The sequence below is a fragment of the Staurois parvus genome, unplaced genomic scaffold (assembly GCF_062004578.1).
Source record: "Staurois parvus isolate SC_StPar_1 unplaced genomic scaffold, SC_StPar_1.0 ptg000696l, whole genome shotgun sequence".
NCBI lineage: Eukaryota > Metazoa > Chordata > Amphibia > Anura > Ranidae > Staurois > Staurois parvus.
Window position 1 is genome coordinate 2,757,628 of NW_028318492.1, and position 23,991 is coordinate 2,781,618.

Here is a 23,991-nt window from a genome sequence, read left to right on the forward strand (position 1 = left end):
GATGATTCTGGTGACTGTGGCAGAGACGACCAACACTCCGGCAGAGTTCCTTATCCAGTGACCAGGAGTAGGTCATTTTACTCCAATGCACTCCATCTGGTTAGTGCATTCTACAGCCACACTTTCTACCACAAAAGTCACAGATTTCCTTATGTTACTCCATTGATATATTGACTTTGACACCAATGTCACCATGTACACCTTATTTTGACTAAGAGTGTGTTCCAGTACGGGTTGTACACACCAGTACTTATATGCTAGCTGCATTTATCTCCATTGAGGTTGTCATATTGCATTGCGAGGTAATCTCAATACTTTAGCGCTGCATGCTTTTTCTTTTTGTGACTGTTATCTTATGAGGCGTTTTGAGGTTTGCCTTTCATGCCAGCTGCTTTATATCCTGTTCTTATATCATCCAGCGCTCGTTTTACCCCCTTTTGTTTATTTAGGTACAGAAAATACCCAGTGAGATTTCCACAAAAAAAAATGCGGTCACCTCAACTAAGGATTAGTAAGGTGCAATGTATTACATTTTTGTTGCTGGACTTAGATACTCTTTATTGAGTGAAAAAAATATTTAATCCATTGTAATTTAATTATGTATGTCAGTAGTGCACGAAAACATCTAAGGGGGTGTTATTGTGTTACAAAAACACTATGCAATCCTTTTAAGATAAAAAAAGAACACACAAAAAAAAAAACAAACCATAGTTATGCTTTATATTAAATGTTAAATATTTAGTGCTTTTATTGTTAGCATCTTGGGAACTGTATAATCAGCAGTGGTGAAGGTAATCAGAACAATTGATTTGACAAAATCACACATAATTCAAAAGTTATTCTCAAAACTGAAAAAAAAAAAAAAAAAAAACATATATAGCAAATCACTGAATACAATCTTCACATCCACAGCTTCCACATTTATAGGATTAGGACCCTAAGCTAGCAGCTCATTTCCATTAGAAAGTACAGCCAAAAGTACCTGTTCTATTAAAAATGCTAAATATCTTTAAATTAGCAAGAAAGTCAAATCTGTAAACCAATGGAATGCAGACTTTCATAAAAATATATCCAAACATTTATTTGTTAAACACTTTCTCAAGTAGTGCTTTTACACATTCAAGTTATTATTAATTCATCTTACATTTGTTACACAGATAAGTTTGGCTATTTTTCCTTTTTCTGCATAATACAATACTACAATAGGCTTCAACAGGCTCAATTGACTAGGCTATAATTATAATGTGTTATTACTACAACTATTATTTTTCAGGCTTGGGGCCTTTAGCTCTCATAGGCTCTCTTTGCCAAAATTAATGGTCATAATGTCATAGAATAGTCATAGCTTAGTGAATGTGACATAAAATTTGAGGTATTTTACACATTACTTTTTTGCCTGACATTAAGATTTTAATTTTCATTCTTCATTTGTAAATTTCCACTGCAGATCATAAACTAACTAGTTGCTGTGGAGCAGTCCTTATTGAGGGACATTTTTATTAGGCCCAATGTGTCTACAGATTAAAAAGTCAATTTAAATAAATTTTAGAAAAAAAAAACCCACAATACAGGTCTTTCCGACTGAAAGAATGTTCCTAATTCTATCATTATTCCCAATATCTGCCCAATAATATATTAATAGCAAGTAGGAATCATGTTTTTAATTAAAGTGAAAACTCTAGTAAAACATACATATATTTTTTTTTTTTTAATTTGGACAGAGTGGGGGAAGCTGATAAACTCTGTCCCTATTTGGCAGATTCTCCTTACTTCCTATTGCGATTGACAGGCATTACCAAGACAAAGTAAGAAAACACTCTCAAGCCAAGCAAAAAGACAACAACAAGGTTCTAATCCTTCTCCAAGTAAAAAAAAAAAAAAGTAAGAATATGTTTGTAGATGTCAAGCTTTAGAAACAACCATTTTCTTTGCTAATGTTCAAAGAAATTGCTGCCAACTATGAAACATTTAAATTATAAATGACTTGCTATAGCTTAATCTTATGAACAAAAACTGTACCTGAAAGAACAAATTATTCCCCAACTGGGCTGTGCTGCCATCTTACACAGCAGAGCAAAAGGGCAAACCAGGCTGCCAATCACAGTTCACACACCATAAGACACCACTGGCCTTCTTTTTTCAGTACGCTCTATGGGGCAGTAAACATGTCAGCATCCTTAGGGAAGTAGTAAGACATGAGGGTTTAACTGAATTTTGACATAAAGTCAATAATTTACATAAATCTGTAATAATCCTGCGGAATACAATTAGGGTGCATATTGTGGGAAAATAGGGACAGGCCTAAACAGTTGGTGGTACAGATTATGAAAGTCCCATCATGTACATGTGTTTGGGTAATGTTAAAAATAAAATTATAGCAGGGGAACACAGAAAAACAAAGTTAAAGGGATTAGCCTATGCAAGGCAAAGCATCAGATTTGCATAAACCTCCACCTTCCGAGTTGCTAACAGGTACCTCTTCTCTATTTGCCCACAAGATCAATGAGACGATGACCTGTGTAACCTTTACGTTGTTCTGGTCATTGCTTACAAGAACGTTTCCTCTGTTCCTCTATGAACATCATTGGTACTGAATTGGCCATTCAGTCACTGCATAAAGAAAGGGGAAATCACACAATTCCTTTACCTTAAAATGGTATTTTTCTTTCTCAACTCCGGGTGGCCAATCCGAGTAGTGAGGAAGTAAAAGGGGAAGGTCACTGAAGAAAACCCATTTTGTCCTTCACTGACAAAGTTCAGGTTCATTGTAAAACTGGATGGAAAAATGCTTAGTTCTTTAGTAAACAATTTGATGACTATAATGATCTAGTAGGTAATCCCTTCCTGCTAGATTCATCCATGTTAGTGGAAATTTACAGGTTTGGTATGTGGCAGTTTATTATTCTTACAGATATGCTTGCTTCTAATTATGTGTTAAATTTTGCTTCTATTCATGTAGATTCTAGTAGCAGGCACCAGAGACCTCATCAGATAGAATAGGCTACACTATATGCCAGGGTAATTGTGAAGAAAGGAGTAAAGAGAAAAAAAAAAAAACCCCCCCACAAAACTTCATGTTCTCACAGTTGCTGAGAGCTATTCTAAACTGAATCATTCAATTCATTTGGATGTAACCTTTTTTGAAAATAAGGCCTTGTTCAAAGGTTAACGTTGTAAACCCACTGTTAATAATTAAACCACACTGGTACTATAAGATTTTGTTTATAAGGACCAAATTATATTCGAGTATAAGCAATTTTATACACTGAGGCATGAATATACTCTCAAAAAGGCTCTCCCCTGAGGACCCATGCTTTAACTCCTGTACATCCACCCAGCACATGCACAGTGGCAAAAGGGTGGGCTTTAACACCCATGCACTGCAAATATCCGTCATTGGGTGGCTGATGTTTATGTCTGAGAGTATGCTCACAGCACAAAGACCGAGCTATCAAAGACAGCTCTCAGTCAGAACTAAAGATCAGTAGCTGGCAGGACTAGCTTCCGCCACCCCCCCTCGGGCATTCTGAACTGCTTAAAAAGGGATACCAGGTCAGGCAGGAAGGGCTTAAACAGCATCCTGTAATGTTAAGGGAAAAGCCAATCATTTATTATATCTGAAGGCCAGAAGATTCATTTTCATGCCTATTAATCAGAGGTGAAAAAAGTATTTGCTGAAGTATTATGTGTATATAAAAGAGGTACCTAACTTCCCAACAGTGTTGTTTAATCGTCAACAGAAGATAGCAGTTTCACAAGCTCAGGAAATTACAAAGACCAAGATACAGTGGTCCCAAGTCACCCCCCAAAAAGAAAATACTTTTTTTTTTTTTTTTAAATATAGCTCATTGCTTGTTCATAAATTAAATTTCATACGCTAACAGACACTAAACAGAACATGGCTCAAAAATATTCATTCTGCTCATCCCTGCATTATAGGCAAGGGTATATTGTTGTGCATATTCATGATTTCTCATCCATGGAAGGGCCAGACAAATTCCAGAAGCCTGGTAGCCAATAAACTTGTGCAACTGGTACTTTACAGCCTTTGAGCTCTCAAAGAAGTGCATGGTAATTGGCTCCCTACAAATTCTGCTAGACTGTACTGGCTAGGGATTCTTATTTCTATAGTGTCTACACCCAATTTTAGTTATTAAATGGAGAAGGAAAAAAGAAAAAATAGTCTCAAGTACAAATAACAGTACTAAATGCAATAACAAATAAGAGAAAAAAAACACCGATTATCACAGATCAAAAGTGAAAGCAATAACAGTGAAAGATACCAACTTTAAATGTCATCAGTTATTGGACTCTGGATTTATCCAATCAATTGTGACTGGGCACAGTCCAAAAGGAAATAGTCACAAACATAATTAATATATGTATTATCTCTTCTCATTTTTGTCATCTATGTAATCAAAGCCATACAGCATGAAGTTTTAATTTATAAAGTCTTCCGCTATATTTCAGTATAGTAAATTGTTAGTTTTAATAAGCACATTTACCAAGGAAACAGTACGCACTGTGTGTGGTACATATCATGGCACCACAAGGGTAAAGTCTTTGTAAGGTCTATGGCTTCTCCATAGTGAAGCTTCATTAAAACAATGACTAATCACTTGTTCTTTTCCAGTGAAGCAATCCTGGCCTACTGATGTGTACATAGTAGACCTGTATTGTGAAAAAGCCAAGCTCACACTGAAGGTGTTGATAGCAGACTTTCCATAAATCTAAAAGTCAACAGCAGGTTGAACTAGACTTTGGCTTTCTATGTAGATTCACTGTATCATTATGGATCAGCTGATCTGTTCGATCTTCAATAGCCAAAACTCTTCGGACAGCTTCTTCAAATGCTGCTGACACATTAGTGGCATCCTTAGCACTTGTCTCAAAATAGGGATGGTTCCCATTGTCTCTGCACCAAGTCTCAGCTTCTTCTGTTGAGACTTGACGTTCACTGATGTCTACTTTGTTTCCCAAAATCACAAATGGAAAATGTTCTGGGTCTTTAACATCCGCATAGTAGACAAATTCTTTCTTCCAGTTGTTTAGGTTTTGAAAACTCTGAGAGTCATCAACACTGAATGTCAACAGGCAACAGTCAGATCCCCTATAGAATGGGGTCCTCAGGCTCCTGAAACGTTCTTGGCCCGCGGTATCCCATATTTGCATGGTCACTGAATGATTGTCCACCTCCAGTTCTTTATTCAAGAACTCAACTCCTATAGTATGAAATAACTGGGTGTCAAATTTGTTGGTAACGTATCGATTCATGAGAGAACTCTTCCCGACTCCACCATCTCCCAAAAGGATTACTTTCAGCAAAGACGACTTGCCTGCCATTATTATAAAGAAAAGTCTTCAATTTATATTCTGAAAAAGAGAAAATATTATTGAGAAAATGCTTTGTATATAAATTAAGACATTTATGTATTAATAGCCGTAGAGAAACAACTACAGACATTGGCAGGTTGTAGTAAGTCAAAGCAACTAATTCATTTTCAATGCAATCTCACACGTGTTAACATTTTAATGTAACCTAATAAAATCTTAATCACAGAGTACAGGGTTTGTATTCACAGACTATGGGTTATATGCAGGCTACCTTCAGGTGATTAGAAACTGGCAACAAACCTGCTAGGGCCACCCATAGTGCGCACTCAAATAACCCCACCCAATCTGAGATTCCAGTTTTCTGCTAGTGTCTTTAGGTGATATTTTTTCTTTTTTCACTTCTAGCACTATCTGATTGCTTAGTGCCCTGAGCTATCTAGCAGTTTTCAGATCTGTACACCTTGGTGTGACTTTGGGATGTATCTGGACACCAGTTTGGGGGTCTGGCCTTTAGTGTAGTGCAGTGTGTGTAGTTATCCTCAGGGTGCCATACAGGTCCAGGGCCTAGGTCCATTTCTATGGTTTCCACACCCTGAAGACCCTTTGGGAGGGGGTATCCCCACCTTCTACAAGCAAAACCTGGACCCCTAGTAGGCCAAGTGTCATAGATAAAGTAAGACAGGGTTTCCCTGTAGGTCAACACCAATTCCTGGCTTTTAATAGAATATTCCTCAGTGCATAGCTCACAATGTGGTTTTATAGGCAGAGGAAAGGGCAGTTATTCACGTTAATGTGGTGCTCCTATTAGACTTGTCTCCAACAATTTTCAGGTGCAAGCAATTTAACCGCCTCCAGCCCACCATAGAAGGTAATGACAGCGCAAGGCGGTTCTCTCATTCTGGGAGGACATCATATGATGTCCTCCCACTATAACCGCGCATGCGCAGCTCTGGGGGCACGCAGCGAGACAATCAGTGGTGCGGACACAACGGATCACTGATCAACGGAAGGGGCCAAAGATGTCGGCTCGGTCATCTGATCAGCTGTGTCCAATCACAGCTGATCGCATGTAAATAAGGAAATGTCGATTATCGGCATTTCTCACCTCACAAGCTGTCACGCTGACAGCTGGAGAGGAGATGAGAGCCGGTAATCGGCATTACTCAGAGGGGACATGTACACTGATCACCAGGGCACTGATGAGCAGTGTGCCTTGATGATCAGTGTAGCCCCAGCAGTGCCACCTGCCAGTGCCCATCAATGCCACCTGCCAGTGCCCATCAATGCCACCTATCAATGCACATCAATGCCACATATCATTACCCATCTGAGCTGCCTTTCAGTGTCACCTATCAGTGCCACCTATCAATGCCAGTCAGTGCCACCTAACAGTGCTGCCAATCAGTGCCACCTTTCAGTACCCGTCAGTGCAAACCAACAGTGCCAGTCAGTGCCACCTAACTGCTGCCAGTCAGTGCTTCTCAGTGATGCCTGTCAATGCCCATCAGTGCCACCTACCAGTGTCTAATCAGTGCCCATCAGTACCACCTATTAGTGCAGCCTATCAATGCCCATCAGTGCAGCCTCATTAGCGCACATCAGTGAAGGAGAAAAATCACTTCTTTACAAAATATTGTAACAAAAAACAAAGAAAAAAACTTTTTTTTCCCCAAAAATTTCAGTGGTTTTTGGTTTGTTTAGCGAAAAATAAAAAAACCCAGAGGTGATTAAATACCACCAAAAGAAAGCTCTGCCTCAAAAAAATGATAAAAATTTCATATGGGTACAGTGCTGCATGACTGCGCAATTGTCAAAGTGTGACAGTGCTGAAAGCTGAAAATTGGCCTGGGCAGGAAGGGGGTATAAGTGCCCTGTAGGCAAGTGGTTAATCTGTCTACACTTCTCCTGTCTGTCTAGACTCAGTACATTGCTGTACTCCTCCTGCAATCCATTGTTAAGTCATAGCCACATGAACAAGCAAAGCCTCATCCATTACACGCGCTATTCTATGAGAACCCCATTGGGGATCCCTCACTTTGCAATGGCAGATTGCAGAAGCAAAAGAACTAGGATAAAAAGGGACAAAGACCATGCATTCTGCAGGCGACCTACAGGAAACTCAGAAACACAGCCCTTGGTAGAGACTACAAGGGGCAGTACCTATATACTTTAGCAGGCATGGTCCACCCTTGCCACGATCCATAACTCAGTTCACACAACTAGCATTTTCAAAAAGCTAGCCTAGGAGGAGATTCTGTCTTTTTGCTAGTTTCCAATCCTCCAGAGGTGGAAGCATAACCCTATTGTCTTGGTGTCCTGAGATGTATGATAAAGAAACTAAAATTATAGATGATCCGGAGATCTGCAGTTTGCCCTCTCCTCTCCCAAAGCAGGAAGCTGGCTTCCAAAGTTTACACGTGAAGATCGTTGAATGAGGGTAACATATTTAGGAGTTATGGATATTACTTTCACCTCAAACAGATATATACAAATATTCAACTGGAGTTCACTACCTATTGATTGTGGCTATGCCAGAGCACCAAGGCGGGGAATAAGTCTGGTCTGGAGTGTGACATTTTTTTTATTATTTTGGAGAATAGGCAATGGAGGCATATGCAATTTAATGATACAAAAAGGTGCACCTGTCCTTAAATAGCTTGCAATTCTTTAAATGTATATATAATTTAATCATTTGGGAAGAGATCCATAAAAAATGTTACAAAATCATATTTAGAAAATAAATGCACTGATTTTCCAGGGAAATAACCTGTTTTGCTTCCAATCTGATACAGTCTATGTAAAGGGATTCCCCTACCCTTACAAAAAAGGGTAACAATTTTGAAGCTTATGTGTAATAATTCTGATCATATTAAAGTATGTCCAGCAACTATATATTTTTCTCACTGGTCAGAATACTTCAAGAACCTGCACAGAGTACAGAAAAAAGGTTCAGGAACAGTTCAAGAACCAGGTTTGCACAGTTGCCAAAAGCTACATAAAACCACAACTGCTCTTTTTGGGTGGACAAAATACACAACTGCAGACATGAAGACAAAAGGTGCAGTCCACAAAGCTAAAGACACCAGGATAAAGATTCTTAATTAAAAAGTGCAATAACTGTAAAGGAAAACTGAAAATGAGATTCACAGGAACAAAAAAAAAAAAAAGTCATCAGCTTGTGTTAAAGCTGTGAAAATTAAAGTGTTGCTATAGCTGGAGAAGGTTTGCCTATAGATAACCTTTAAAGTGGAAGTCCCCTCTATTTCTCAAGCCAGCCATAGATGGAGCGATTTTCTTTTCTGTAACCATAGGGAATAAAAATAAATATCGCTCAATTCCCCCATCAACACTCGCAGGGCCTTGGTGTTCTCCTGGGGAGGGGGGGCCATCACCACCAGGAGAACACAGTGATTACTGCTAGAGGCTATAATAGCCACTAGCAATAACCACATGTAAAATCTGAAAGTCTGGTTGTACGATCGATCAACATTCAACCTGCCCATACACGTTTTGAACTGTATTGCTGGCTTAACTACGCTTAAATCTGCTCCCATTCTCCTTCTAAACCCTGTTAAAGGAAGATGTGTATACTTATTCTGAGAGTGATACAGTCTGGTCATATGATCAGCTGTCAGTGGTGGAGTCAATGTAGAGGAGGGACAGCCGACAACAGAAGCCCCATAGTAAGCCTATGGGTGACTTCCAGGCACTGCAGCCACTGCGGAGATCACTTTACAAGAGACCACTGACAGTGTAGATAGAATAGGGTTTTAAAAGGGGGGGGGGTGGGAACAGATTTAAGCTTAGTTAGGAATAGGCTGAACTTCCACTTTATGTCTATGCACTACTACTGCAGCATCCATTAGAGTCAGATGTTTACCCCAAATTCAGCCTAGATTGACATATTCAGAATAAATCCTTTCATAAATTTTTTTTTTCAGACCAGTGAAGACAATGCATGTCAGTATAAGGCCCACTTACCCAAGTAATATGTACATGGTAATGAATAATGCACTGAAGTCAAGTAAAGGAATGAAGTAATCAGTCAGGATGCGTGCCTTCTTCTTTCACTTCCTGTCATCACTCAGTAGCTGAAAGAAACAAAAAAGATCATGATTTTCTAACCTCATTGCATACTGTGTGTTAACACTGAACTTCAAGAAAATTAAAAATATCTTTCCTTGCAGTGGTGCTCCAGGGCGTTACATTTTTGTTTTTTCCCCAGGGTACTTGTAAAAAGGTTTTACCTACATTATCCCCCAATCCTCCAACAGCCATTGCACACCTTTGTGTCCTCACTTACAATGCTGGAGTACTGGTCTTGCATCGTGTTTGATCATGTCAGATCTGTAATTGCCAGTGGGAGCAAGGTTTTTTAAAAAAAAAGTGCTCTTAACAGGTATCTTAGGCAAATTTGAGCTTTTAACCATTGCAGTACAGGAGAGCCCCATTGCAAAAGGTAGATTTTTCATTTCCCCGGAGTTCAAAGCAAACTGCAACCCTCAGGAATCTAAAACAATTTCTCCCCCTTGAAGGGCAAAGCAAGTAAAATAGTAGCAAGAATAAATAGGCAATAAAAAGGGACAGCTATCCTGTAGATATGCTGCAGTTCAAAGTGCGTAAATTAAGTCACCAAGATTGAAATCGGGATGGCACTTGGCATGCATTAGAATACACTTCAAACACTCTTGCCGTCTGTGGCCTTAAGCAGGACTCTCGGGGTAAAAAAAAAAAAAAAAAAGAAAAAAAATATAAACTAAATATAAAACTGCTTCCATCTCCACCAATCTATGTTCTAGACAGCATCCATTCCCCTACGGTGGCCCTGGAATCTGACAATCAGTACATGCATACTTCTCTGGACCACCCGCCAGCAATTAAATGTGACAATGCTCAGGCCCAGTGATTAGGTGCTCAGAAACCGAGACCTGCATCTGGGAGCAAACAGATCAAAACCGAGTGGCAGCAGGGATCACAGCAGCACCAAGGGTAGGTACAGGTCTGCTTTAAGTTCATTGCACAGGCCCTGATTATTGAAAAGAAATAAAATCTCAAATCAAAACATGTTTTGTTTTACTGTAAATACAGATTTTTTTTTAGTAACTACCCTAAAATGGATCTTTAGTGGATCAAAGGTCAACGTCTTTTCCAGAATGTGCACCTCTACTTTCAATACTTGCCAAGAGTTGTTAAGTCTTCACACAAAAGAGAAAACATGGCACCTTTTGAAGCTGGTGACTCACTTTCTTAGGATTTAGCAATAACATGCTGCTGAATCATGGGAAGTCATCATAAAGGTTTTAGATCGGTTATTTGTCGACAATTCGCTGCCAATAATTACATTCATTAGCTATGTTGTTCAGGGGATCAGATTGTACACACTTTGAGTTATTACTTTAACATTTATACCTTGCCATTCAGATTTGTATTTGCTTGCAGTTACATATTTCAATTCATTGAACTTCATACATGCTCCCTGTAGTGGTCATCTTAGTGCCATGTAAATGTTATCATTCCTGTTAAAAAGGACTGTGGATTTACAGTCAACCCTAATTCACACATGTTGTAGTTTTTACCTAATTGAAGACCTGACCTTTTCTGGCACTTTTTGTATTGTATGTAAAAATCAGTATTTTTTGCTAGAAAATTACTTTAAAAAAAAAAAAAAAAAAAAAGTTTGGGGGTTTTAACATCTTCCCGCCCAGCCTTTAGCAGATTGACAGCAGCGCAGCAGTGCGATCTGTCACAGGCTGTGTCCACGGGACACAGCCAATAACATATCACTACACCGGCCCGTTGCCAGTGTCATGTGACCAATCTGGTCAAGGCAGTCACATGATACAGACAGGGCCGATCACTGCCCATCTGTATTATGTGATCAGCTCTACCCAATCACAGCTAATCACAACAAAAGGCTGAATGAATCAGTTTCATTCAGAAAAAATGACTGCAAATATCAATGAAATACACTGGTATTAGCAATCCTAAAAAAAAAAAAAAAAATCCTGATCACTTGCCCAGAGTAGTTTAATGTTACTTACTGCTTTGGTCACAGTGTGCTGAAAAATAAAATGGTGGAAAAAAAAGTAAAAAATAAAAAAATACAAACATTTGAAAAAAAATACAAAAATTCAATTATTATTTTTACTAAAGAAATGTAGCAGAATACATTTTGCCCTAAATTTATGAAGAAATGTTATTTATTTGCAAAATTATATAAACAGAAACAAAGAAAAGTGCGTGTTTTTGTCAAAAGTTTCAGGTGGTTTTTGTTTTATTTAGCAAAAAAAAAACTCAGTGGTAATTAAATATCACCAAAAGAAAGCTCTATTTGTGTGAAAAAAATTATAAAAATTTCATATGGGTACAGTGTTACATGACCGCGCAATTGTCAAAGTGCGAAAGCACTGAAAGCTGAAAATTGGCCTGGGCAGGAAGAAGGTATACTGTAAGTGCCCAGTACTGAAGTGGTTAATGTACAGGTCTAAAATAGTGGGTACTGCAATTTTTTATGTCACACAGTATTTGAACAGCGGTTTTTCAAAACACAATTAAAAAAAAATATTATATATATATATATACACACACATACACATACAGTCATGGCCGAAATTGTTGGCACCCTTGATATTTTTCCTGAAAATCAAGTATTTCACACAAAAAAGGTATTGCATTAACACATGTTTTGCTATACACATGTTTATTCCCTTTGTATGTATTGGAACAAATATAAAACAGAGGCAGAAAAGCAAATATGACATAATGTCACACAAAACCCCAAAAATGGGCTGGACAAAAGTATTGGCACCCTTAACTTAATATTTGGTTGCACACCCTTTGGAAAACATAACTGAAATCAGTCGCTTCCTATAACCATCAATAAGCTTCTGACACCTCTCACCCGGAATTTTGGACCACTCTTCCTTTGCAAACAGCTCCAGGTCTCTCTTATTGGAAGGACACCTTTTCCCAACAGCAATTTTAAGATCTCTCCACAGGTGTTCAATGGGATTTAGATCTGGGCTCATTGCTGGCCACTTCAGAACTCTCCAGCGCTTCTTTGCCATCCATTTCTGAGTGCTTTTTGACGTATGTTTGGGGTCATTGTCCTGCTGGAAGACCCAGGATCTTGGACGCAAACCCAGCTTTCTGACACTGGGCCCTACAGTGCGACCCAAAATCCTTTGGTAATCCTCAGATTTCATGATGCCTTGCACACAGTCAAGGCACCCAGTGCCAGAGGCAGCAAAACAACCCCAAAACATCATTGAACCTCCACCATATTTTACCGTAGGTACTGTGTTTTGTTCTTTGTAGGCCTCATTCCGTTTTCGGTAAACAGTAGAATGATGTGCTTTACCGAAAAGCTCTATCTTGGTCTCATCTGTCCACAAGACGTTTTCCCAGAAGGCTTTTGGCTTACTCAAGTACATTTTGGCAAACTGTAGTCTTGCTTTTTTATGTCTCTGTGTCAGCAGTGGGGTCCTCCTGGGTCTCCTGCCATAGCGTTTCATTTCATTTAAATGTCGACGGATAGTTCGCGCTGACACTGATGCTCCCTGAGCCTGCAGGACAGCTTGAATGTCTTTGGAACATGTTTGGGGCTGCTTATCCACCATCCGGACTATTCTGCGTTGCAATCTTTCATCAATTTTCCTCATCCGTCCACGACCAGGGAGATTAGCTACAGTGCCATGGGTTGCAAACTTCTTGATAATGTTGCGCACTGTGGACAAAGGCAAATCTAGTTCTCTGGAGATGGACTTGTAACCTTGAGATTGTTGATATTTTGCCACAATTTTGGTTCTCAGGTCCTCAGACAGTTCTCGTCTCCTCTTTCTGTTGTCCATGCTTAGTGTGGCACAGACAGACACACAATGCAAAGGTTAAGTGAACGTCTCTCCTTTTTATCTGCTTTCAGGTGTGATTTCTATATTGCCCACACCTGTTACTTGCCCCAGGTGAGTTTACAGGAGCATCACATGCTTGTAACATTCTTATTTATCCGCAGTTGTGAAAGGGTGCCAATACTTTTGTCCAGCCCATTTTTGGAGGTTTGTGTGACATTATGTCGAATTTGCTTTCTTTCCTCCCTTTTTTTGTTTTGTCCCAATACACACAAAGGGAATAAACATGTGTATAGCAAAACATGTGTTAATGCAATACGTTTCGTGAGAAATACATGATTTCCTGGAGAAATATCAAGGGTGCCAACAATTTCGGCCATGACTGTATATATATATATATATATATACACATATATATACATATATATACACATATATACACACACACACACACACACACTTTAGCGAATGTTAATGCACACAAACACAATGTAATAACCAATTGTTTGGTAACTTATAAAAGCTGCCCTTAAAATCTTTGGATCATGCCAAGATCTGAAAGGATCTGATGCTTTTTTTCAAACCAGTAATGGTTTGTTTACAACCAGTGAACCCAGAAGTGACTAATACTTGTCGCTTCCAGTTTCTTAGACCATAGAGATGATCAGGGTCGTTCTGGTCCCCGATCAGCTCTATGGTCAGTCAGCGTAACCACTGGCTGCATTTTCGGGTCCCCTGGTGAGACAGGACAGCTTGGGAAGGTGGCAAAAGGCAGCGGGAGAGACGCCCTTCCGCTGCTTGTAAAAGTAATCCATTGTCTGAAAAAAATCATCAACCCGGTATACCACTGAAAGTTCTGCAACATAGAGCATGGAAAGTGGTTTAACACTAGTCTGAAATATATCACTTACAGTACTACAACACTTACATATGACAGCTGGGTGCCGAGGCCCACTATGTTGTTGCATATATGCTCAAGGCTGTGGTGAAGAGATTAAGCTTTTAATTAGGTATTACTAAGATTGATAAAAGTTTATTTTTTTTAATGAACCTGTGTCCAGATCATGCACACTAAAGTATTCACATATTCCAAACAAGCAGAAAAAGCACTCTAAAATGTGCCCTTATTCGTCTCTGTATTTAAAAGCATTGTGAAGAAATTAATTTTTTAATTAATTCATGACACAGGCACGGTGTTGGTCTATGGCAGGCCGTCAACCCCCTAATGTAAACCACTAGCAGATGTTTCTAAGCTGTAAGAAAGCAACCAAAACCTTACATTTATAGTCTTTGTTGTGATCTTTGGGAAGCGTCTCAAGTCTCACAAGGCTAAATGACTAAATGTGACATGGGCCTAAGAGTCACTAAATTTAAAAAAAAAACAAAAACAAAAAAACACAGCACTCACCTTACAAAACGTAACTGCGGATAGCTCTAATTTATACATCAACAGGTGAAGCTCACCTCTACTCCAGAAATAACATTCTAGTAACATAGCAATATGATCTGCAGCATCAAAGCATGTTAGAGATGCTGGAATCCATTCGGTCATGACTTTTATACCGAAAACTAATTGTTTTGCTTGTAGGGCTTGCAAAGGGAAGGCATTAGCATTTTGAAGACTTTAGTAGATCTCAGAAAAGTACAACTCATCTTTACTATACAACAGTGGTGCACCAAAATGAAAATTCGGGACCAAAACCAAAAATTTAGGATGCACTTGGCCAAATACAGAAAAAAAAAAAGCTATATATATATATAAAATTTTATTTTTTATAAATATACCTAGTAACGTAAAATAACATATTGAAAGTAACACAAAAATTGGACAGCAAACAAGATGAAATATAGACACACACACACACACACACACACACACACACACACAGACACACACACACACACGGGAAGAAGAAAAAAAACAAACAAAACAAACATTTGGCATTAAATCGCCACCCTTTTTTTCCCCCATTGGCCAAATGCCAATAACCCTATTTTCGGCCAATCATTTTTGGCAGACGATACATCGGTGGATCACTATTATACAATATTTGCACAAAATGTGCACATGCAGTGAGGTAGAGTTGAGCTGAGTTAATAAGGGAGTTGAGAATTTGTTTGCTTTTCACGTGTTCATATTTTTTTTTCAACCAAAATATATAATTGATCTAGACATCTGTAAAAAGACTAGTTTCCCTTTAAGTAATTTCGTCCAGCTGTACCTCCTGGCACAATACAGAGATGGCTTCTTTTTCTTCCTGTCTCAAGTGCAAAGTTTTAGATTTCAAGATGGAAAAAGATGGTGCACTACACCACTGCTTCAGTTAGCTACTGGCATGACACCATTCCTTTATTTTAGGTTCAAGAAGTTTTACTTGCTGTAATTAAAAAGAAAAAAAATATATATAATAATAATAATAATAATAATAATATGGTGCATGTAGTTACATAAAGCCTCTATTTACAACAAAGCGTTTTTCATGTAGGTGGAAACCATTATTAGTTCTGGGGTTTTCGGCAGTTTATGTTTCAGTGCAAGTAATGTTTTCAGTACAGCTTGGAAAACATACGTATTTTGGCTATGCTGGCCACAAAGCCAAATGGTAAGATGCTGAATGGAAATATTGAGGGTGTTTCCACATTGGCAAATCATTTTACATGGCCATCTGAAAAGAAGCACACAAGCGCAGTTGACATAGCAATGTTAGACTATAATTGCTCCAAGCTGCTTCAATGAGCATAGCAATCACCATATATCATGGTCACACACTTTACTTCCAAAGTCCCACAGACACAACTTAAGATATACCCATCAACAATATAAAATCACCTCCCTGTAGCAGCATGGGGTTGATTTACTAAAGGCAAATAGACTGAACACCATACAAGGTGCAGTTGCACTCTGCAAGTGCAATTGCTCCAGAGTTTTGTAAATGAGATAATGATTCACTTTGCAAGGAAAATTTAAATAAAGCACTTTTTCTTGCACATCATTGGATGATGGAAGTCAGTAGAGCTTCTGCTCATTTACTGAGCTCTGGAGCAACTGCTCTTGCAGAGTGCAATTGCACTTTGAAAAATACATAGTCTATTTGCCTTTAGTAAATCAACCCCTATGCGTGTTACTACTGCATTAACAGTAACCTGTGCCAACAGCCTCCATGTTTACAGGAATTCATTTGTCATATTATTGAACAGGTTTTACTACATCCCATAAAAGCAAGGTTTTAGTGCCATCAGAGTAATAATAAACACTTAGTCCATGCAAATGATTGAGCAATAAGATACTAGGTTAGCAAATACCGGAATAAAGCACGCTTCCTTGTGTGCATACAGCAATGTGAATGTTCAAATAACTTCAAAATCATTCCAAACCAGAAGTAACTTTTTTGTGGCCCTGTGCTAAACTGTGATTGCACCGCCTTCTGTTGTCTTTGTGAAGCCATTTTTGCCCTTGGCTCCTATATTTTGTATGTGCTCCAGCTAAGGGCTCGTTCACACTTGACTGTTTTACCAACTTGGTCTGGCGTTTGCAGAGCGTTTCTAACGTTCCGCAAAGGCCGCATGCGTGGTTTAGCGGTGGTTGCTAGGCGTTTGCCGAGCGTTAAAAACGCCCTACAAACGCCTATAATGAAGTTTGAATAATGTTACCGCTCCGCAAACAACCCGCAACCGCACCGCAAACGCCGGCCGGGCGTTTGCGGAGTGGCACCATAGACTAGAATAGGAGGCTTCAACACCTCCTGACTCGACCAGAGGCGTCCGTTTTGCTGCGCCGCTAACGCTCCCATTAGAACAGCACCATGTGCTGCAATGTGCAGAATTGTCCGAGGCATTTGGGAAGCGGTAAAAACGCTTCCCCAAACGCCTTTCTGCCACCTGCACACAACGCTAGTGTGAACGTAGCCTAAGCCACCTTATATTATACAGCAAACACACACTATAGCAAACCTCTGCATTTTTGATGTTCCAGCAATGAAAGCTCTGTGCTTTCTCTTGCCACTCCTGAGCCACAGGTGCCATCATCTGCACTCCGCACCATCCTCAAATTGGGTTCCCTCTCTCCCTCACTAAATAACCAAAAACGACAGAGTTTATAACTGAAGACAAACGTTTAAAGTGCAAATGTAAGGTCTGCATATGCGGCTGCCCACCCCCTGCTCACAGAACACTGCCTTAGCAGAAACCCCCCCCCCCCAAAAACACATTGAAGAACATGCTCCCTGGTTCCGGCTGCTTCCTGCCACTGGAGTCACTGGGATCTAGGAAAAGCTCAAATCCCAATTTTCACAAAAAAGGATTCTATTGCGCTGTAGACATGTTCTCGTGGGATTTGGGATCCTCAAAATTTCCCAAGCTCCTGCAAGAAAACCCACCAAAAACCTGGCAGTAAGGCAAGTCTAATTTACGATTCTCTTCCAAAGTAAGTTTTTCTTCCATAATACAGTGTTTTGGCCACAAGGGATTGGGGGGGGGGGGGGTAGCCACACAAGTGGACCTTGAATATTAGTGTAAAGTTTGCTTTAATAAAGAGCCTACCTACCCTACAGATAAGTATATTCCACAAAGTATCACGTTCAGCTGTAGCATCTCCAATGCAGAATACCAGTTGCTGTGCTCATGTTTCAACCATCACCTGAATGCAAGTTATGCATTTCTGGGTACCACTACTAGAAATATCCATAGAATTTAGGGGGTTTGCAGTTTTAGCATCAGAAACTGCTGTGTGACTGGGTCCTTCAGTGCAAAACATGGATTGCAGCCAGTGAAGCAGTGTAACAGAGGAGATCCCAGCATCCATATCACATTCACACCCTTCACTGAATGCTGTTTAGTGAGCATATCCTTCAAGGCATCAGACAAACAAAACACTGTCACACCCAGTTTCCAGGCAGAACCTACAAGGATAAACAGTCACAGCCCTGTTACAGGCAAGGGAGGAGGTGCTGGAGATCATACTAATTTTCACCAATATAATTACATGCTATGAACTAGCACGTTACTTGATTAGCCGTCCCTAGAATCGCAGCATTATCTGTACTGGATATATTCAGCTATGCTGATCACACAATGCTTTACCACCTTTGTCCAAACTATGATTTAGGGTGAAACTGTATAGCAAATTATTTAACTACTTTCTGGTAATACCACTTTTCTGTAAACACCATTTAAAAAAAAAAAAAAAACACAAAAAAAAAAAAAAAGGGAAGGAGTTTAACTCCTATGTCATGACCCATAGAGGAGCAGATATACAGAATTTTCTAACTAGTCCAGGTAGAATTTGTATTTTTAAAAATTAAAAAAGGATGGCATATAACTTTTAGGCCAACAGAATTTTTTTTTTTTTTGTACATCACCAGTGGCAGGGTCGCTAACTAAGATGCAACCAGTTTGTCCCTGTGGTATTACTCACTCTGTAGCTGAGGCAGCAAGCTGTTGCTCCTAGCGCCAACAATTGATTCAACAGTGTTCAGACTAGCGACAGAGCAGTATCTCGCTGCATCTGGGTATAGAGGGACCAATTCCATAGGAATAGACAGACAGCCTGTTTAGTGGTCACATTGCTGGCTATTTATCTGTAGTGGCAGAAGCACTCATTTGACATCAGGTTTACCATTTCACAACTGTTGAAATGTAATGTTTGCCTTTATTAGCTCAGCAATGCTGCAATGGCTTGTAAAGGAGGCACAGCCACCAAAAGTCATTGAAATAAATAGGAGAGGGGCTGCCATCTATGGCTAACAACCAGTTCATCTCAGTACAGCAGACTACATATAAACAGACTATAGAATGTCAATAGGAACAGAAATATGAAAACATTTATTGCCAACTTATTTTTGCAAGTGCATGCTCCAGTGCTGCCCTCCATATCCCTCATTTACTAAAGTCACTGGCCTGGAATAGTAAAAGGTATTGAAGCAGCTGATGTGCACATGCTTGCTGGCAGTCAGTGTCTCACCAAGATGGAAGATTATAGGTACAGCCTCAACAACCAGTCACCAATGGCAGCACCCATATTTCAGGCTTGTCAGATCCACTTTAAGTGGATGTTTGTTAAGAAAAGCCTTGTTGTAGTTCTGAACAGACTTGACCTTGGTTTAATGTTCATAGTAGATGAATTCTGCATGGAAACCCTCTAGCAGCCCTGGCTTAGCATAGTTGGATATGGTGTCAATTTCACTGAAATGCATACATTGTTGGGTAATGGTGTATATATGGTACTTCTGGAATAAGTATGCAAGATAAAGAATAGGCAGGAGCTATAAAAATGTGTTGTGATGTGTAGAGCAGAACAACTGTGGATTCAGTTACAGCCTGCAATGCCCACACACATTTAGCAGCAGTATTCTAATAAAGCACAGGCCATGGCCATAGCAATCCAATTCTTTATTTACTGGAAGCTAGAGAGCTGTGTATTATATTTCCAGGTATAGTTTTTTTTACAGATCTTAGTTTTACTGATAGTTTGTACATATATAAAATATTTATACTAGATAACATTACAAGAACACATTTTTAAAAAATGTAAAACGGATTCAAGTAAGAACATATTTTTTAAAAAAACGTAAACTGATTGCAGCACACACACAAGCATTTTTGAGACAGATCCCCAAAGTTGGAAAAAAAAAAAGTTACCACACTTACTGTATCAAGAGTTTACAATACAAAGTAAATGATCGTCTTTGTTCAGGTGCATAGATTGATACTGCATGCAGCCTCCATACAGCATATTGCATATGTAACAAAAGCATCCAGGAGATCGTTACTTTCACAAAATTCAGTTGATGTGCTGTGTGTTCTGCTTCCTGTACTGTCTGAATCACAAGACCGGTAGAGGAAGGAGATCGAGCAAGCTGCTACAGCTGACTTCTCTGAATGAGCACTGTTCCTGCTCAAACAGCAATCAACTCACAGAGCAGAATATTAAATCTCTTATTAAAGAAAAAAAAAATACTGGGTTGTGTTCAAGTTCAACCCTCACCCGATATTCGGTTGTGAGTAGTAATCATATGGGTGACGCCATGGCAGTAATGCTGCTACCATGGAAAATTTGCAGAAGTGCAAAAAGTAATTTCTGCCCTCAGAACTTCACAGTAGATTTCTGCATGTCCAAAAATGCAATGTGGCCAATTTGTTAAACTGGAACAAAATGAAAGTATTGATGTTGCCCTCAGTTCTAATCGGTTTGATATGACTACAGAAGAAAATTGCATTCACCAAGGACACTGCTGTTGAACCCTCTCTGAAAGCAGCCCTGTGCTATATGGTGTCCTTGTAATCCTCAGCAGACTTCCAAACACCACAGCCAGACTTTATTCAAAGTTTTGCACCCAAACAAATTGCATGAGCTTTATCTACACTCACAGGCCTCTTTATTATTAGGAACACCTATTCAATTTCTTGGCAAAACAAATGCTAAATCAGCCAATCACATGGCAGCAACTCGATACATTTAGGTATCTAGATGTGGTGAAGACTACTCGCTGGAGTTCAGAGAATCAGAATGGGGAAGAAAGGGGATTTAAGTGACTTTGAACATGGCATTGCTGTTGTTGCCAGACAAGCTGGTCTGAAAAAATCTCTTAGTGAGCAGCAGTTTTGTGGACAAAAATGCCTTGTTGATGTCAGAGGCGAATAGGCAAACTGGCTCAAGATGATAGAAAGGCAGCAGTAACTCAAATAACCCCTAGTTACAACTAAAGTATGCAGGATACCATCTCTGCACGCACAACACATCAAATCTTGAAGCAAATGGGCTACAGCAGCAGAAGAACACACCGGGTGCCACTCCTGTCAGCTAACAGGAAATGGAAGCAGCAATTACCACAGGAATTAAAACTGGAAAATAGCAGATTGGAAAAATGTTGCCTGGTCTGATGAGTCTCGATTTCAGCTGTGACATTCAGATGGTAGGGTCAGAATTTGGTGTAAACAACATTGATGGCTTCTGATGGCTACTTCCAGCAGAATAATGTACCATGTCACAAAGCTCAGATCATCTCAAACTGGTTTCTTGAACATGACAGTGAGTTCACTGTACTCCAATGACCTCCACAGTCACCAGATCTCAAGTCAATAGAGCACATTTGGGATGTGATGGAACTGGAGATTTGCATCATAGATTTGCAGCCAACAAATCAGCAGCAACTGTGCGATGCTATCAGGTCAATATGAACCAAAATCTCTGAGGAATGTCTCCAAAACACCTTGTTGAATCTATGCCATGAAGAATTAAGGCAGTTCTGAAGGCAAAAGGGGGTCCAACCTGATACTAGCAAGGTGTACCTAATAAAGTGGACGGTGAATGGATGTATAGGATCCAGACTTAAAAGAACATGCTACAGAGTAAACATTGAAATAACATGCAGGCATAGCAGACAAGCCATAGCTTACAACAAAAAATCCACAAGGGTTGATCTGTCTGTTGTGGAAGCATATCGTCGCAGATATTGAATTCTAAAGCTGGTTTGGCAGCATTCATTTAAATACTTTGTGAATTCCTATCTCAATTTCTTCTGCACCGAATCTGAAAATTCCTCAAACATACTGATGTTCATGCGTACGTGACACTTAATGTTTATTCCAAAATCAGTAGAGGCATGTGCTTCTTCTTACCAGAGAAATGATGCTGTGTGACAACACATGGATGTTCCTGGTACAGAGCTGCAATCTTACTATATCAATGAATAACTCACAACAATTAATGCCATTTTATACTAGCCATATGCCACCATGCCTTGCACCTCATTTTCATGGAAGAACCTGAAGATGAGTGCAATATTTGTCCACAGGCATGCAGCATAACATACGGTGTAATGATTTTCATGTGTGGCTGCACAAGGCAATATAAAATCTTTGCTTAGTATTTAAAAAGCGTTACTAAGCCCAGGACCCTGCATTCACTACACCCTGTTCCAAATTATTATGCAAATTCTATTTAAGTGTCACAAAGATTAAATATTTTGTTTTTTAGTTTAACTCATGGATGGCATTGTGTGTCAGGGCTCTTTTGATCACTGAAAACAATCTCGGACACCTGTGATAATTAGATTGGCCGGTGAGCCCAATTTAAGGAAAAACTACTAAAGGACGGTGTTCCACATTATTAAGCAGAGCACCATTTTCAAGCAATATGGGGAAGAAAAAGGATCTCTCTGCTGCCGAAAAGAGTGAAATAGTTCAATGCCTTGGACGAGGTATGAAAACATTAGATATTTCACAAAAACTTAAGCGTGATCATCGCACTATTAAGAGATTTGTGGCTGATTCAGAGCACAGATGGGTTCGTGCAGATAAAGGCACATTGAGGAAGATTTCTGCCAGATCCATGCATCGGATCAAGAGAGCAGCTGCTACAATACCATTACATAGCAGCAAACAGATATTTGAAGCTGCTGGTGCCTCTGGAGTCCCACGAACATCAAGGTGTAGAGTCCTCCAGAGTCTTGCAACTGTGCATAAACCTTCTATTCGGCCACCACTAACCAATACTCACAAGCAGAAACGGCGGCATTGGGCAGAAAAATACATGAAGACTAATTTTCAAACAGTCCTGTTCACTGATGAGTGCCGTGCAACCCTGGATGGTCCAGGTGGATGGAGTAGTGGATGGTTGGTGGGCAGCCACCCTGTTCCAACAAGGCTGTGACATCAGCAAGGCGGTGGTGGAGCCATGTTTTGGGCCGGAATCATGGGAACAGCGCTGGTCGGCCCCTTTAGGGTCCCCGAAGGTGTAAAGATGACCTCTGCAAAGTATGTGGAGGGTTATGACTGACCACTTTCTTCCCTGGTACAGAAGGAAGAACTATGCTTTCCATAATAAAATCATCTTCATGCATGACAATACACCATCTCATGCTGCAAAGAATACCTCTGCATCAATGGCTGTTAGGGGGATAAAAGGAGAGAAAGTCATGGTGTGGCCTCCATCCTCCCCTGACCTCAAACCTTTTGAGAACCTTTGGAGCATCCTCAAGCAAAAGATCTATGAGGGTGGGAGGCAGTTACACCCACATGGCATGGCTCAGCCCCACTCCCCGCTCACAGGATTTGACTGACATTAGTAGGAGCTGAGTCCTGAAGGAGAAGGGATAAAAAGGAGAGTGCCGCTGCAAACAGGCACAACGCTGGATTGAGAGAGGACTCAGGTAAGGAAGGGGGAATACAACTACTGGAACATTATTTACCTTAATGAGAGAATGCATTAGGGTAAAAAAAGGTTTTGACTTTAGGACCACTTTAATAACTTAGTACACCATTTCCATCCCAACACATAGACGTTCAACAGGAAGAATAAAAGAATGCACAGAACTCCTTTTTTTTAAATGCTTATGTGTATGACCTCAATGAAGGCAATAATCCTGCTGTGTACTACAAAATAACACTTCTCAGCCTGCAGCATTGTCCTTTGTGTATTGACGATCTGGAAAGATTGCACTTTTTTTTTCTTTTTACCATTCACACTGATCTCTCTAAATTCTCGAATCTCAATTTACTTTCCATTCTTAATCAAAATGCAGATAAAACTTTGGGTGTGAAATTCCCTCCCCCTAAATTTGATAGGTCTTATCAATATTATTAAGAGGATATTCCTTCCCACATTCCCTTATGTACTTCAAGCAGCACCCATTGTTGTGCCCTGAAGCCTTTTCAAAACGTATTGATTCCATTATATTTGGAAAAATATGTACCCTAGAATTGTCAAATCCTCTTTGCAAGTTGCTGTTGACAACGGTGGCCTAGCTGCCCCTAATTTTTATCATTCTTTTGTAGCATTTTAGCTTAAGTTTACAATTGGATATATTGTACT

At 39.7% G+C, this 23,991-nt stretch overlaps 1 protein-coding gene across 1 annotated transcript in view; it reads right to left on the reverse strand.

The window, feature by feature from the left end:
• Positions 1–711: 711 nt before the first annotated feature.
• RAB9A (RAB9A, member RAS oncogene family) overlaps positions 712–23,991 on the reverse strand; it is a 32,794-nt gene continuing 9,514 nt past the window's right edge. Inside the window, exons 2-3 of the mRNA XM_089652990.1 lie at positions 9,316–9,425; positions 712–5,373 (exon numbers count right to left, since the gene is read on the reverse strand). Coding sequence (XP_089509116.1) covers positions 4,738–5,343 — 606 coding nt within the window. The 5' untranslated portion in view covers positions 5,344–5,373; positions 9,316–9,425 and the 3' untranslated portion in view covers positions 712–4,737. The remainder of the gene's footprint in view (positions 5,374–9,315; positions 9,426–23,991) is intronic.